This window comes from Delphinapterus leucas, chromosome 3 (genome assembly GCF_059928025.1).
Source record: "Delphinapterus leucas isolate spDelLeu-1000000601 "Yukka" chromosome 3, BTC_Dleu_Yukka2, whole genome shotgun sequence".
Taxonomy (NCBI): domain Eukaryota; kingdom Metazoa; phylum Chordata; class Mammalia; order Artiodactyla; family Monodontidae; genus Delphinapterus; species Delphinapterus leucas.
Genome location: NC_143131.1, coordinates 44,422,714 through 44,436,804, shown reverse-complemented (window position 1 = coordinate 44,436,804; position 14,091 = coordinate 44,422,714). Strand labels below are relative to the sequence as shown.

Below are 14,091 nucleotides of genomic sequence, written 5' to 3'. Positions count from 1 at the left end.
TTGTAACAAATTCAATAAAGACTTTAAAAATGGTCCATATCAAAAAACATCTTTAAAAAAAAAGAAAAATATAGATGACCATTTCAAGTCCAAGTCCCTTTTTAAGATGAGTTGCTGGGTGCATTAAAAAAAAAAAAAAAAAGGACTTACCTGGTGGCACAGTGTGGATAAGACTCCACGCTCCCAGTGCAGGGGGCCTGGGTTTGATCCCTAGTCAGGGAACTAGGTCCCACATGCATGCTGCAACTGAGAGTTTGCATGCCAAAACTAAGTAGCCCTCAAGCTGCAGCTAAGGAGCCCAACTCCCACAGCTAAGACCCGGTTCAACCAAATTTAAAAAAAGAGAAAAAAGGATGAGTTGCTGTGGTTTCCATTCTATCCTTACTGAACAACTATTCCTCATTTCCTCTAAGAGAACAGCTAGAGGAAGTAAACTAAGATTTCAGCAGGAGAGATCCAAAGTTTATGGATAATTTAGGAATTCTCAATTCTAAGGGTTGGAAATATTAGAACTTACTAAGGGAGGTTATGGAATATTTTTTTCCTATAGTATCTATTTAAGAGTATAGCACAAAATTATCACTTGACTTTCAACCTGGGATATTGTTCTCTAGCTGAAGCTCCTTAGGTTTATTCTGCTTCTGCTCTCTTCCTCTGTGCTTTTTCTTTTTTAGAACACTATTGCCTCCTTAAAGGAACAGACTTCTTTTTGTGAGACCTGTTTTAGAAAAGGAACCCCTATGAAAGCTCAGATCTGGTTAACTAAAGACAAGGATATCATTCATAAAGAATTGATAACCTAAATAGATAATAGGATTTCACCTCCTCCCTATAGTTCTGACCTCTTGGTAGGCGGCCTAGAGTATGAAATAATTAGATTACTCATCACATCAAGGAGGTGGCTTTGGGTTTTCAGAAGACCAAAGGAGGAGGTAAGGATATTTCTCTATACCTCTGCCTCACAACAGGATTCACTGTAAGACTGACTACCACAGACACACACAGAAAATGAAGAGTTGTGGTTATATAAGCTTTAGCCTCTTATATTCATCCTTTCTGAATCAGCTAACCTCCAAACCCACAGCAGAGCTTATATAGCTCATTTGTGGTTTCCTGATTTGCTTGCCGACTTTCCCATGGAACAGATCTTTAAAAGTTAGCATGTAAACTTATAGAAGAATTTGCTCAGTTGGGCAAAACAATCACTAGGCTTCTAACCAGGTTAATTATTCTCTACCTCCTTGAGGATATTTTTCTTTTTCGTGGTACTTTCACTTTTAAAACTATATAAAGCTTCTTTAGAGAAATTAGAATCTAATTCCTCTAGAAACCTTTCTGGATTTCTTGACTCTACTCCATAATGACGACTTAATTCCTTAAATCCTCTAACATCTAGACTACTAAAAAATCCTGAAATTCTGAATGCCCACTTTACCCTGCATAAAGTGGGCATTTACACAAGTGAATGGAATCTGGAATCTTTCCATCTAGCAAGTAGTACTGCTCAATCAAAACTTCATCTAGATAGTAGATCAGATTGTTCATGGATTATGTGGCTTATTGCCTTTCTCAAATAAGTTTATAATCCACATTTACTACTTTTCTTTCTTTTTTCTTTCTTATACTAAATATTTTGACAGACTTTTCCAACTTATTGACTGTCTCTAATACTTTTTTTTTAAGTTAATTTTACCCGTTCCTTTTCATTTTAAAATTTTTTATTTATTTCTTTATTTTTTGGCCACGCCATACAGCTTGCGGGATCTTGAAGTTCCCCGACCAGCAATTGAACCTGCGCTCTCAGCAGTGAAAGCGAGAAGTCCTAACCACTGGACCGCCAGGGAATTCCCCTCTAATACTTTCAATACAAAGAATAAGAGTCAGTTTCAGGTTGTTTTTTCTCTCCTATGTAACCTTACAATTTTATAATGGACTCTCTGCATGTATCTTCCACTAAACTCAGGTCATAAGTTCTTCTTAGGCCTACTACATAGTTTTTTGCTTTGTCTTTTGATATCTCACATAGCTTCTTTCTGTTCTTTAGATCTTACCTGGGTTTTAGTGGGCATAAACAACAAAGGTAATAATTTTCCAAACTATGCTGAGAATATAGAAACAAAACTTGATTTTGAAATAGTCTGTAAAACAAAGTTGATAAATGGTTTCTGAATTTTTCCTTACAGGCACAGTGTCCGTTCTCTACTTGATTTTTCTTGTCACCTTGAAGGCTATTCACTTGGGATTTCATTTGGAGTTTCATTGGTTTATGCCAACAGAATTTTTTGTCCCAGGTGAGCTATTTGTCCCAAGTAAAGAATTAATAAATTACAATAATGTGATCTTCAGTTAACTATTGTTACTATAAAAGAAGTATTGGTAGATTTTATGATGAACACTTTTATTAATGCTGTTAAGCTAAAAACAGGAGTACAGTTGAAATTACTGTGGTTTTCTTGCAGTTAGGGATAACCAGTACCCTTTGTCATTTCTACTTGGGAGTTAAAGTCACAATGCAATTGAAAAATCAAGAACTCATTCTCTAGGAAACATACCCCTAGAATTTCAGAGACTTATTTAGAACATAGTCAGTGATAAATATATGTGGACAGTACTGGTAATTAACATCATTGTTCCCCTTATGGGTTTTTTTCTTTTAATATTGCTGTTTTTCAGGCTAATTAGGATGGTGTTTTTTGGTTTTTTGGTTTTTGTTTTGTTTTTGCGGTACGCGGGCCTCACACTGTTGTGGCCTCTCCCGTTGCGGAGCACAGGCTCCGGACGCGCAGGCTCAGCGGCCATGGCTCACGGGCCCAGCCGTTCCGCGGCATGCGGGATCCTCCCGGACCAGGGCACGAACCCGTGTACCCTGCATCGGCAGGCAGACTCTCAACCACTGCGCCACCAGGGAAGCCCTGGAGTGGCGTTTTTGAAACAACCTTCAAAAGCCTCTAATGGTTTCCCAACTCATTCAGAATAAAGGCAAGTCTTTATCATAGTCCACAGGCCCTATATGATCTGACTCCTGGCTTCCTCTTTTATTTCATCCCCTATTACTTTCCCACTCATTCAGTCCACTCCAACCACACTGTCTTCCTTGCTGTTCCACAAAAATGCCAAGCACACTCCTAGCTCAGAATTTTTGCACTTAGGATTCCCTGTACATGAAACGTTGTTGTCTTTTTCTCAGGTATCTACATGGCTGGTATCGTTAGAAAGGTCTTCCCTGACTTCCTGCCCATTCTCACACCTCCTTCTTGTTCCTTATTTTCTTTAGAGCCCTCATCACTACCAAATCTTATATGCAGGTATCCCTGGTCATCTAAATCTATTAAGTTCTTGATTCTGACTAGTTGGAATATTGAGGCATATCTGTTATTCTAATCAACTTAGCTCCTGAGTTTAAGATAAAAAGTAGCAGATGTTAAGATAACAAGAGACTTACCTAGAACTGTTTCCGAATCTTTTTGGTTCTTGAATTCGAGTAGTGAAAGTTCGGATGGTAAGAAATACCTGTATTATTTTTTTTACCTGTGTATCTGTCTCCCTTAACTAGAATGTTAGCTCTCTGAGAAAAGAAATTTTTTTTTGTTTTTTATACTTCTCTATTACTATTGTGTCCCCAAGGCCTATAATACTTCTGGCATATAATGAGTGCTCAATAAATAATTATTAAGAGTAAATGTGTTTATATCCACTCCTTTCTAAATCCCATTAAAACATTTACGTTAAAAAAATAAATGTAAAAAACAAACACAAAGAGGCTCTATAGAAGAGACAATAGCAAATGAGAGAGAGCAACAGATTTTTAGAAGCTCGAAAACCGATACATGGTTGGTAACTGACAGCAAAGCAGAGAAAGCTGAAATGTAAGTACCTGTAGAGAGGAGGCCAGTTTGAACTACACAGTTCTTGAAAGCCTGAGTGTTTGGAGAAAACTGGTTAACTCTGAAAGCAAGGGTAAGAAGAAGGGCTTAAAATGGGAGAATTCTTTGAAGGTTTATATCAGGAATAATTAGCTATAATCCATCCCCTTTCCCTCTTCAACCTAGCAAGAGATGGAAGAAACTAAATCAGATACTCTCTGGACTCGGGTTTGCCAGATACAGCAAAAGGGTAGGAATAAGCCTCTAGTCTGAAAACAGGTTAAGTGAAAGCATATATGCTGAATGGTGAGGCCATACCCCACCATCTACCCCTCCAATTCTCTTTTCTTTATTCCTTGGTTCCCAAAATGCTGATAGAATAGGGTAATAGAGGATTCTTCTCAGGAGAAACTAAGCCTAAGAGGAAAGACCTAGAGTCTCAGATATTCGGGTTCTACCAAAGAAATGGCAGGTACCTTGCTTGTATCAGACCATTTAGATGTCCACTAAGTATGCATTTTTTTAGTGCTTCACTTTTAAATATAAACAAACATACAAAGAGCACTAGATATTTGTGGAAAACCTCTTACATAAAAATAAAACAAGAAAGATAAAAAAGGGGACCTCCCTGGTGGTGCAGTGGTTAAGACTCCATGCTCCCAGTGCAGGGGTTCCGGGTTCTATCCCTGGTCAGGAAACTAGATCCCACATGCATGCCGCAACCAAGAGTTCACATGCCACAACTAATGAGCCTGCCTGCTGCAACGAAGACCCGGCACAACCAAATAAATAAATAAATATTTTAAAAAAAGAAAGATAAAAAGGGAATTTAAAGGGAAAAATAATAAGAAGGAGCAAAATTCCAAAAAATTACATCCTCAAAGTAACAAAAGACAGTGATATCCATGAAACAATATTTGGATGCCAAGCAAGGAAGGAAAAATGGGGAGTTGATCTTGGAAATAAAATATGTAATAGAAATTAAGAATTCAAAGAAAATTTGGAAGATAAAGCTAACTTCCCCAAAAGACTAGAGATTACGGATGGGTGGATGGATGGACAGATGGATGGATGGTTAGAAAGAAGGAAGGAAGGGAGGGAGAGAAAGAGGGAGGGAGAGAGGAAGGAAAAAAATAGGACAGAAAAGATGAGAAAATAGATAATTAATTCAGGTGGCCCAATATCCAGCTAAAAATAGTTTCATAGAGAAGAAAGGAAATGAAGGTGAGGAAATTATCAAAGAAATAATTTAAGAAATTTCCCCAGAACTGAAGAGCATGTGTTTCTAGATGTAAGGGCCCAAAATGCCCAGCATTGTGAATAAGACCCACACCAAAGCTCATTATGAAATTTTACAACACCAGGGATAAAGAGAAGGGCTTTCAGGGACAAAGAACAAGTCTGTACAAAAGGTCTGGAATCAGAATAGTATCAGCCGTTTTAACAACTCTGAAAGTTAGAAGACAATAGTAGTATCATCAGAGGTCTCAGAATAAATTATTTTAACTTAAAATTCTAAATCCCACCATACTCTCATTCAACTGTTAGAGTACAATAAAGGTATTTTCAGAAAGTAAAGTCTCACAAAATTTTCACAAACTGAACAAACCAGATAACCAGCACCCAGATCAAAACCAGAAATTACTAGCACCCCAGAAGTCCCTCTCATTCTCCCTACCAATTGCTGTCTCCCTGCAGAGATAACCACCTGTTCTAACTTCTAATCCCAAAGATTAATTTTGTCTGTTTTTCGACTGACTGTAATTGGAATATACAGTATGTATTCTTTTGTGTCTGGCTTCTTCCAATCAGCATTATATTGTGATATTGAGCCATATTGTTGTGTGTATTTTATTCCTTCTCATTAGTATTTCATTTTATAACTATACCACAATTTATCTTTTTCCTATTAAGGGACGTTTGAGTAGTCTCCAGTTTGCGACCATTATGTTTATTGTAGCACTCTTCATTCTCTTACATATCTTTTGGTGAACATACATGCCTGCTTTCTCTTGAGTATAAACCTAGGAGTGGAATTGGTAGGTCAAAGGGTATATGCATATATTCTACTTTTGCAGATATTGCCAGTCAGCTTTCCAAAATGGTTGTACAATTTACGTCCATACCAGCAGTGTTGGAGTGTTCTAGTCGTTCCATGTCTTCATCAATCAACACTTCTGTTTTCTTTTTCATCTAGCCTTGCTGGTGGGTGTATAGTGGTATTGTGCTTTTAATTTGCATTTCCCTGGTGGCTAATGAAGTTAACACCTTTTTATATGTTCATTGCCAATTTGGATTTCCTCTTTTGTCAAGTGCCTTTTCAAGTCTTTTGCCCATTTTCTATTTTTTTCATATTGATTTATAGGAGTTCTTTTTACTTTCTAAGTACCTGTCTTATGTATTCAATTATCTTCTCCCCCTCTGCTTACTTCCTTTCTTAATATGACTTCTCAGAGGAATAAAGTAGGCAGTTTGAGAATGATTGGAGGTTTGGGGCTTCTTTAAAACCACTTTGTGAAGGAATCTGTCTTCTTTAATTTACTACACATTGATCATGGTATAAATGTTTGGGTTCTTTAAAAGACATATTTTTCATACAAAAACTTGTACACGGATGTTCATAGCAGCAATATTCATAGTTGTCAAAGGGTGGAAACAATCCAAATAGCTATCACTGATGAATGGATAAATAAATGTGGTATATCCGTACAATGGAATATTATTTGGCAATAGAAAGGAGTAAGGTATTGTGGTGATGGTTGTACAACTCTGGGAATATTCTAAAAACTTTTAACTGTACACTTTAAACGGGTGAAAGATATGTAAATTATATCTCAGTAGAGCTGTTAAAGATAATCTTAGGTTCTTCAAGAAATTTACTCAGAGTTTTTGTTGGTTAATTGGAAAAAGCTGGATATTCACTCACTCTAATTTGACAAGTTAGAAACAACAGTGGTATCACCTGCCTTAATTACAGAAGAATCAACTAACAAGTTGCTTCACGAGGCATCTTAGAAGTAATAGACGTTGAGTGCTCCAGAAGACAGGAAAGATCAGCTGAATTGAAAAGAGCTTATTGAAAACGTGTAAATCTTAGCAAAAAGCAAAATCATTCTGAAGAGCCATTTAAAGTAGAATGTTGACCACTTTCGTGGCCAAGAGTCCTTTATTATGAAAATAAATGAATGCCTGTGATTATGTCATGCATTGTCCAAAAAGACATGGCCCACTGCCGTTCGGGAGCTTGCAGTTGAGCTGTAAGACTGCTTTGTGAATTAATGATCACAGTATGAAGATACACAAGAGACATAGTAGTATAGAGGAATTGCATGTAAATGAGAATTAAGAATCAGAGAAGTGTTCTAAATAAGAGTATTTTAAGGCCAAAAGGAGTTCTTTAAATGAAGAATTGGAGGAATGGGTTTATGCCAGGTCAAGGGATCAATATGTTTAAGAAACAGTTAAGGCCTGAGATACCATGACCCATTTAGGAAATTACAAGAATTTGGATGGCTGAAGTGAAAGAATACTTATTGGTGAAGTAATAGGAGACAGGGATAAAGAGGCAAAGGCTAGATCATGAAGAGTCTTCTATTTTAAGCTAGAAATAACTCTGGTTGGCTATGAGACCCTCCTTCTCCCTTATTTGGGATTGGCTGAACTAAGAGTTAGGCTTCTGTGTCCCTAGGTTAATAGAGTAGAGAAAGAGTAGTCCTATAACTCCCTGCCTAAAAATAGGATTCATAATGGAGCTGCTGCAGTCAGATACCACCCTCATAAAAGGTAAGTTGAGGTCAGAGGTGCTGTAGCCTCTTTGAATCAATAGAATCTGTAGAAAAGCAATGACAGTGAAAACACTGTTAGAACCTTGGGATATCACTAAAGCATTGCTGACATGGTAATTCAGAGATGGGTGATGACTGATCCCATGCCCAAATCCCATCTCACTGTCTGCTTTCTTAAACAACTTCCAATATCAGTAAGCAGCCATCAAAATGGGGTTAGAAGTATAAGAAATTTTGCAGGGGAGCATTTGTGAAAGAGGAGGGCAAGCAGGAGTAGGTAGCTACATCAGACCATATTGTAGCTCAAATCTACAAAAGGAGAAAAGGAAAGAAGGAGGATTGGGTAGGAATAGATTAAGAAAGTCTTAGCCAACCCAATGTGAAGCTCTGTCAAAGACTGCCTGCAGAGGAGTCTAGGGTTAGGCAAAAGTGGTCAGGCCCAAGTACTCTGCTCTGCTCAGTCGTTGACTAGGAGCTGCCCAGGGAAAATGTGACTTCTTGATTAGGTCAGCACAGCGCAGCCCAAAGAGGCTGCAGCTGGAGTTTATCAGCTCACTGCATGCCTTGCATCAGGTTCTCACTTGGATATCGGAGTAGTACATTTACATGGCTGCCACAGTGAAGTTTTATAATATTTTAATATAAATTTGTCATGTTATTAATGTTATTCCTAGTTATGGCCTGGGAATACCTTTAACAGTATGTTAAATATGTTAAAGGTATTATATGTATGCTTGTTTTATTATTGTGAATGGACTTCTTTAATTTCTCTTTATATCTTCTAACCAATTATAGGTATATAAGAAAGGTGTTGATTTCATATATATATTTATTTATTTATATAAAATTTTCTTTCCAGCTCCCTTACTTTGAACTCTTTTTTCCCTAGCTTTACTGAGATATAATTAACATATAACACTGTGTAAGTTTAAGGTGTACAACATGTTTATTTGATGCACTTATATATTGCAAAACGATTACCACCATAGCACTAGATAACATCTCCATCACATAATTTCCATTTGTTTTTTGTGGTGAGAACATTTAAGATTTACTTTCTTAGCAACTTTCAAGTAATGCAGTATTATTAACTATAATCATGATGCTATACATTGGATCCCCAGAACTTATTCATTTTATAACTGGAAGTTTGTACTCTTTGACCAATATATCCCCATTTCCCCTACCTCCCCAGCCTCTGATAACCAGGATTCTGTTTCTATGAATTTAGCTTTTTTAAATTCCACATATAAATGATATCATACACTATTTGTCTTTTTCTGTCTGACTTATTTCACTTAGCATAATGGCCTCAAGGTCCATCCATGTCACAAATGGCAAGATTTCCTTCTTTCTCATGGCTGAATAATATTTCATTGTATATATTTACCACATCTTAATCCATTCATCTGTTGATGGACTTATAGGTTGTTTATATATCCTGGCTATTGTAAATAATGCTGCTGTGAACATAATGCAGATGTCTCTTCAAGATAGTCCTTTGGATATATACCCAGAAGTGCAATTTCTGGGTCATATGGTAGTTCTATTTAAAAATTTTTGAGCAACCACCATCCCATTCTCCATAGTGGCTGCACCAATTTCCGTTCCCACCAACAATATACCACGGTTCCCTTTTCTCCACATCTTTAAGAACACTTGTTATCTCTTATCTTTTTGATGATAGCCATTCTAACAGGTGTGATATATCATTGTGTTTTGTTTTTGTTTTTAATTTTTTATTGTAGTATAGTTGATTTACAGTGCTGTGTTAATTTCTGGTATATAGTAAAGTGATTCAGTTACACACACACACGCACATATTTATTCTTTTTCATATTCTTTTCCATTATGGCTTATTACAGGATACTGAAAAAATATGGAATGCTTCACGAATTGTGTGTCATCCTGTGCAGGGGCCATGCTAATATTTTCTGTATTGTTCCAGTTTTCTTTTTCTTTTTCTTTTTTTTTTGGCTGTGTTGGGTCTTTGTTGCTGCGCTCGGGCTTTCTCTAGTTGGAGCGAGTGGGGGCTACTCTTCGTTGCAGTGCGCAGGCTTCTCATTGCAGTGGCTTCTCGTTGTGGAGCACAGGCTCTAGGCACGCAGGCTTCAGTAGTTGCAGCATGCAGGCTCAGTAGTTGTGGCTCACGGGCTCTAGAACGCAGGCTCAGTGGTTGTGGCACACGGGCTTAGCTGCTCTGCGGCATGTGGGATCTTCCCGGACCAGGGATTGAACCCCTGTCCCCTGCATTGGCAGGCGGATTCTTAACCACTGCGCCACTGGGGAAGCCCCTGTATTGTTCCAATTTTAGTATATGTGCTGCCAAAGCAAGCACTATCATTGTTTTTGATTTGTGCTCCCCTGATAATTAGTGATATTGATCACCTTTACATGTACCTGTTGGCCATTTGTATGTCTTCTTTGGATAATAGCCTATAGGCATACCTCATTTTATTGCACTTCGCAGATATTGCGTTTTCTTGCAAATTGAAGGTTTGTGGCAACCCTGCATTTAGCAAGTCTTTCAGCACCATTTTTCCAATAGCATTTGCTCACTTCATATCTCTGTGTCACATTTGAGAAGTTCTCACAATTTTCAAACTTTTTCATTATTATTATATTTTTATGGTGATCTATGATTTTTGACATTTTTTAAGCAATAAAGTATTTTTAATTAAGGTATGTATTTTTTTAGACATAATGCTATTGCACACTTAATATACTAAATATATTGTAAATGTAACTTTTATATGCACTGGGAAACCAAAAAATTCATGTGACTTCATTTATTGTAATATTCACTTTATTGCAGTGGTCTGTAACCAAACCCAAAATATCTCCAAGGTATGCCCGTATTTAGTCCTCTGCCCTTTTTTTTTTTTTTTTTTTTTTTTGCGGTACGCAGGCCTCTCACTGTTGTGGCCTCTCCCGTTGTGGAGCACAAGCTCTGGACATGCAGGTTCAGCGGCCAGGGCTCGCGGGCCTAGCCACTCCACGGCATTTGGGATCTTCCCAGACCGGGGCACGAACCCATGTCCCCTGCATCGGCAGGCAGACTCTCAACCACTGCGCCACCAGGGAAGCCCCCATTTTTTAATTGAATTGTTTGTTTTCTTGCTATTGAGTTATATGAGTTGTTTATATATTTTGGTTATTAACTCCTTATCCAATATATGATTTGCAAACATTTCTCCCATTTTGTAGGTTGCCTGTTCATTTCATTAATGGTTTCCTTTACTGTGCAGAAACCTTTTAGTTTGATGTAGTCCCATTTGTTTATTTTTGCTTTTGTTGCCTTTGCTTTGGTGTCAAATCAAAAAATCGCTGCCAAGACCAATGTCAAGGAGCTTACCCTCCCCCCGCCCCCCATTTCCTTCTAGGAGTTTTATGGTTTCAGGTCTTACATTCAAGCCTTTAATCCATTTAGAGTTGATTTTTGTATATGGTTTAAGATAGGGGCCCAGTTTCATTCTTTTGCATGTGTCTCCCAGTTTTTCCAACACCATTTATTGAAGAAACTGTCCCTTCCCCATTGTGTATTCTTGACTCCTTTGTCATAAATTAATTGACTGTATATGTGTGGGTTTATTTCTGGGCACTCTGTTCCATTGATCTATATGTCTGTTCTTTGCCAGTACCATACTGTTTTGATTACTATATCTTGTATTAGAATTTAAAATCAGGAAGTATGATGCCTCCAGCTTTGTACTTCTTTCCCAAGATTGCTTTGGCTGTTTGGGGTCTTTTATGTTTCAATACACATTTTAGGAATGTTTGTTCTATTTCTGTGAAAAATGCCTTGGAATTTTGATACAGATTGCATTGAACCTACAGATTGCTTTGGGTAGTATGGACATTTTAACAATATTGATGCTTCCAATTCATGAGCATGGAATAACTTTCCATTTGTGACTTTCTTTCATCATTGTCTTATAAATTTTAGTTTATAGGTCTTTCAACTCCTTGGTTAAATTTATTTCTAGGTATTTTATTCTTTTTGATGCAACTGTAATGGGATTGTTTCCTTAATTTCTCTTTCTCATAGTTTGTTATTAGTGTATAGAAACACCAACAGGTTTTTGTATGTTGAAATTGTACCCCACAAGTTTTCTGAATTTGACTATTAGTTCTAACAGTTTTTTGGTGGCATCCTTAGGGTTTTCCATATATAGTATTATATCCTCCATGGATAGAGGCAGTTTTATTTCTTCCTTTCAAATTTGGATGGCTTTTATTTCTTTTCTTGCCTAATTGCTCTGGCTAGGACAATACTATGTTGAATAAAAATGGCAAGAGTGGGCATCCTTGTCTTGTTCCTGATCTTGGAGGAAAAGTTTTCAGCTTTTCACCATTGAATATGATGTTAGCTCTGGGTTTGTCATATATGGCCTTTATTATGTTGAGATACATTCCCTCCATACCCAGTTTGTTGAGAGTTTTTATTATAAATTGATGTTGAATACTGTAAAATGCTTTTTCTGCATCATTGAGATGATCATATGATTTTTATTCTTCATTTTGTTAATATGGTGTATCACATTGATTGATTTGTACACGTTGAACCATACTTGCATCCCTGGAATAAATCTCACTTGATAATGGTGTGTAATCCTTTTAATGTATTTTTAAAATTTATTTATTTTATTTATTTATTTTTGGCTGCGTTGGGTCTTTGTTGCTGTGCACAGGCTTTCTCTAGTTTTGGTGAGCAGGAGCTACTCTTCGTTGTGGTGTGCGGACTTCTCACTGAGGTGGCTTCTCTTGTTGCAGAGCACGGGCTCTAGGCGCGCAGGCTTCAGTAGTTGTGGCTGGCGGGCTCTAGAGCGCAGGCTCAGTAGTGGTGGCGCATGGGCTTAGTTTCTCTGCGGCATGTGGGGTCTTCCCGGGCCAGAGCTTGGACCTGTGTCCCCTGCTTTGGCAGGTGGATTCTTAACCACTGTGCCACCAGGAGAGTCCTAATGTATTGTTTAATTTGGGTTGCTGATACTTTGTTGAGAATTTTTGTATCTGTGGTCATCAGGGACATTGGCCTATAATTTTCTTTTCTTGTGTGTCTTTGTCTGGGTTTGGTATCAGAGTAATTCTGGCTTTGTAAAATGAGTTTGGAAGTGTTCATTCCTCTTTCACATTTTGGAAGAGTTTGAGAAGGATTGGTATTAATTCTTGAATGTTTGGTGGAATTCACAGTGAAGCCATCTGGTCCTGGACTTTTGTTTGTTGGGAGGTTTTTGATTACTGATTCAATCTCTGGTCTGTTCAGATTTTCTGTTTTTTCATGATTCAGTCTTGGTAGGTTGTATGTTTCTAGGAATTTATCCAGCTCTTCTAGATTGTCCAATTTGTTGGCATATAATTGTTCACAGTAGCCTTACGATCCTTTGTAATATTTCTATTGTATCAGTTGTGGTGTCTCCTCTTTCATTTATAGTTTTATTTATTTTAGTCCTCTCTTTTTTTCTTGGTTAATCTAACTAAAGGTTTGTCTGTTTTATCTTTCAAAAAAAGCCAGCTCTTAGTTTCATTGATCTTTTCTATTGTCTTTTTAGTCTCTATTTCATTTATTTCCACTCTGATCTTTATTTCTCTTCCTTCTATTAACTTTGGGATTCATTTGTTCTTCTTTTTCTCGTTTCTTTAAGTGTAAAATTAGACCATTTATTTGAGATTTTTCTTATTTCTTGAGTTAGGCCTGTCATGTATAAATAATAATTTTATCATCTTCCCCAAAATTCGGGGCTCTATGTAATTATATAAATATAATGCTAACTGTTGATCTAAAGTGATCATTCTTTTTCTTGTTGAGAAAGTATCCTTCTGTTGAGGTCTATCCCGATGGGGTTTTTTCTATAAACCTATATCATTGGAAGCACTTCATAGAGTAACTATGTGGTTTCCTTTACTCATAGAACTATGTATTAGATCAGTGGGAAAGAACTACAAGACAGAGCTGCTAAATAAATTGAAAAACCTAACAGTCAAACTCTTCGGTACGCGGGCCTCTCACTGTTGTGGCCTCTCCCGTTGCGGAGCACAGGCTCCGGACACGCAGGCTCAGCGGCCATGGCTCACGGGCCCAGCCGCTGCACGGCATGTGGGATCCTCCCGGACTGGGGCACGAACCCGCGTCCCCTGCATCGGCAGGCGGACTCTCAACCACTGCACCACCAGGGAAGTGAAAGGGCTATCTTATCTTGAAGATTATGACTTTGGAGGAACTAATGTGATTGGCCGTGGAAAGAATCAGAACATGCGAAATTCCTTAAAAATTTATTGATTTAAATAATTTTGCCTATGTAACACATGATAAAAAAAAAGACCCTTTGTGCAGAATGTCAAAAAAAAAAAAAAGTATGCTTCTATTCCCAATTTAAGAGTTTTTTAAAAAACAGAAGTGGAAATTGCCCCCACATTTTACTTTGTTGCTGACATGTAAAATTTTA

The 14,091-nt window shown here is 37.5% G+C and overlaps 1 protein-coding gene, 1 non-coding gene and 1 pseudogene across 10 annotated transcripts in view; 2 read left to right on the top strand and 1 right to left on the bottom strand.

Annotated features, from left to right (window-relative positions):
- SLC38A9 (solute carrier family 38 member 9) overlaps positions 1-14,091 on the top strand; it is a 106,654-nt gene that overhangs the window by 62,464 nt on the left and 30,099 nt on the right. For all 9 annotated transcript variants that reach the window (XR_002647912.3, XR_002647913.3, XR_002647910.3 and 6 more), the window contains one exon: positions 2,184-2,291. Coding sequence is in view for 6 of the 9 variants with exons in the window: in XM_022597371.3 (XP_022453079.2) it covers positions 2,184-2,291 (108 nt within the window). In the remaining 3 variants the exon portion in view is untranslated. The remainder of the gene's footprint in view (positions 1-2,183; positions 2,292-14,091) is intronic.
- Positions 9,522-9,606, bottom strand: LOC115801677 (U6 spliceosomal RNA; annotated as a pseudogene).
- On the top strand, positions 13,468-13,598 carry LOC115801689 (small nucleolar RNA SNORA18). Its single transcript, XR_004022000.1, has one exon. It is a non-coding gene; the product is annotated as a small nucleolar RNA SNORA18 (small nucleolar RNA).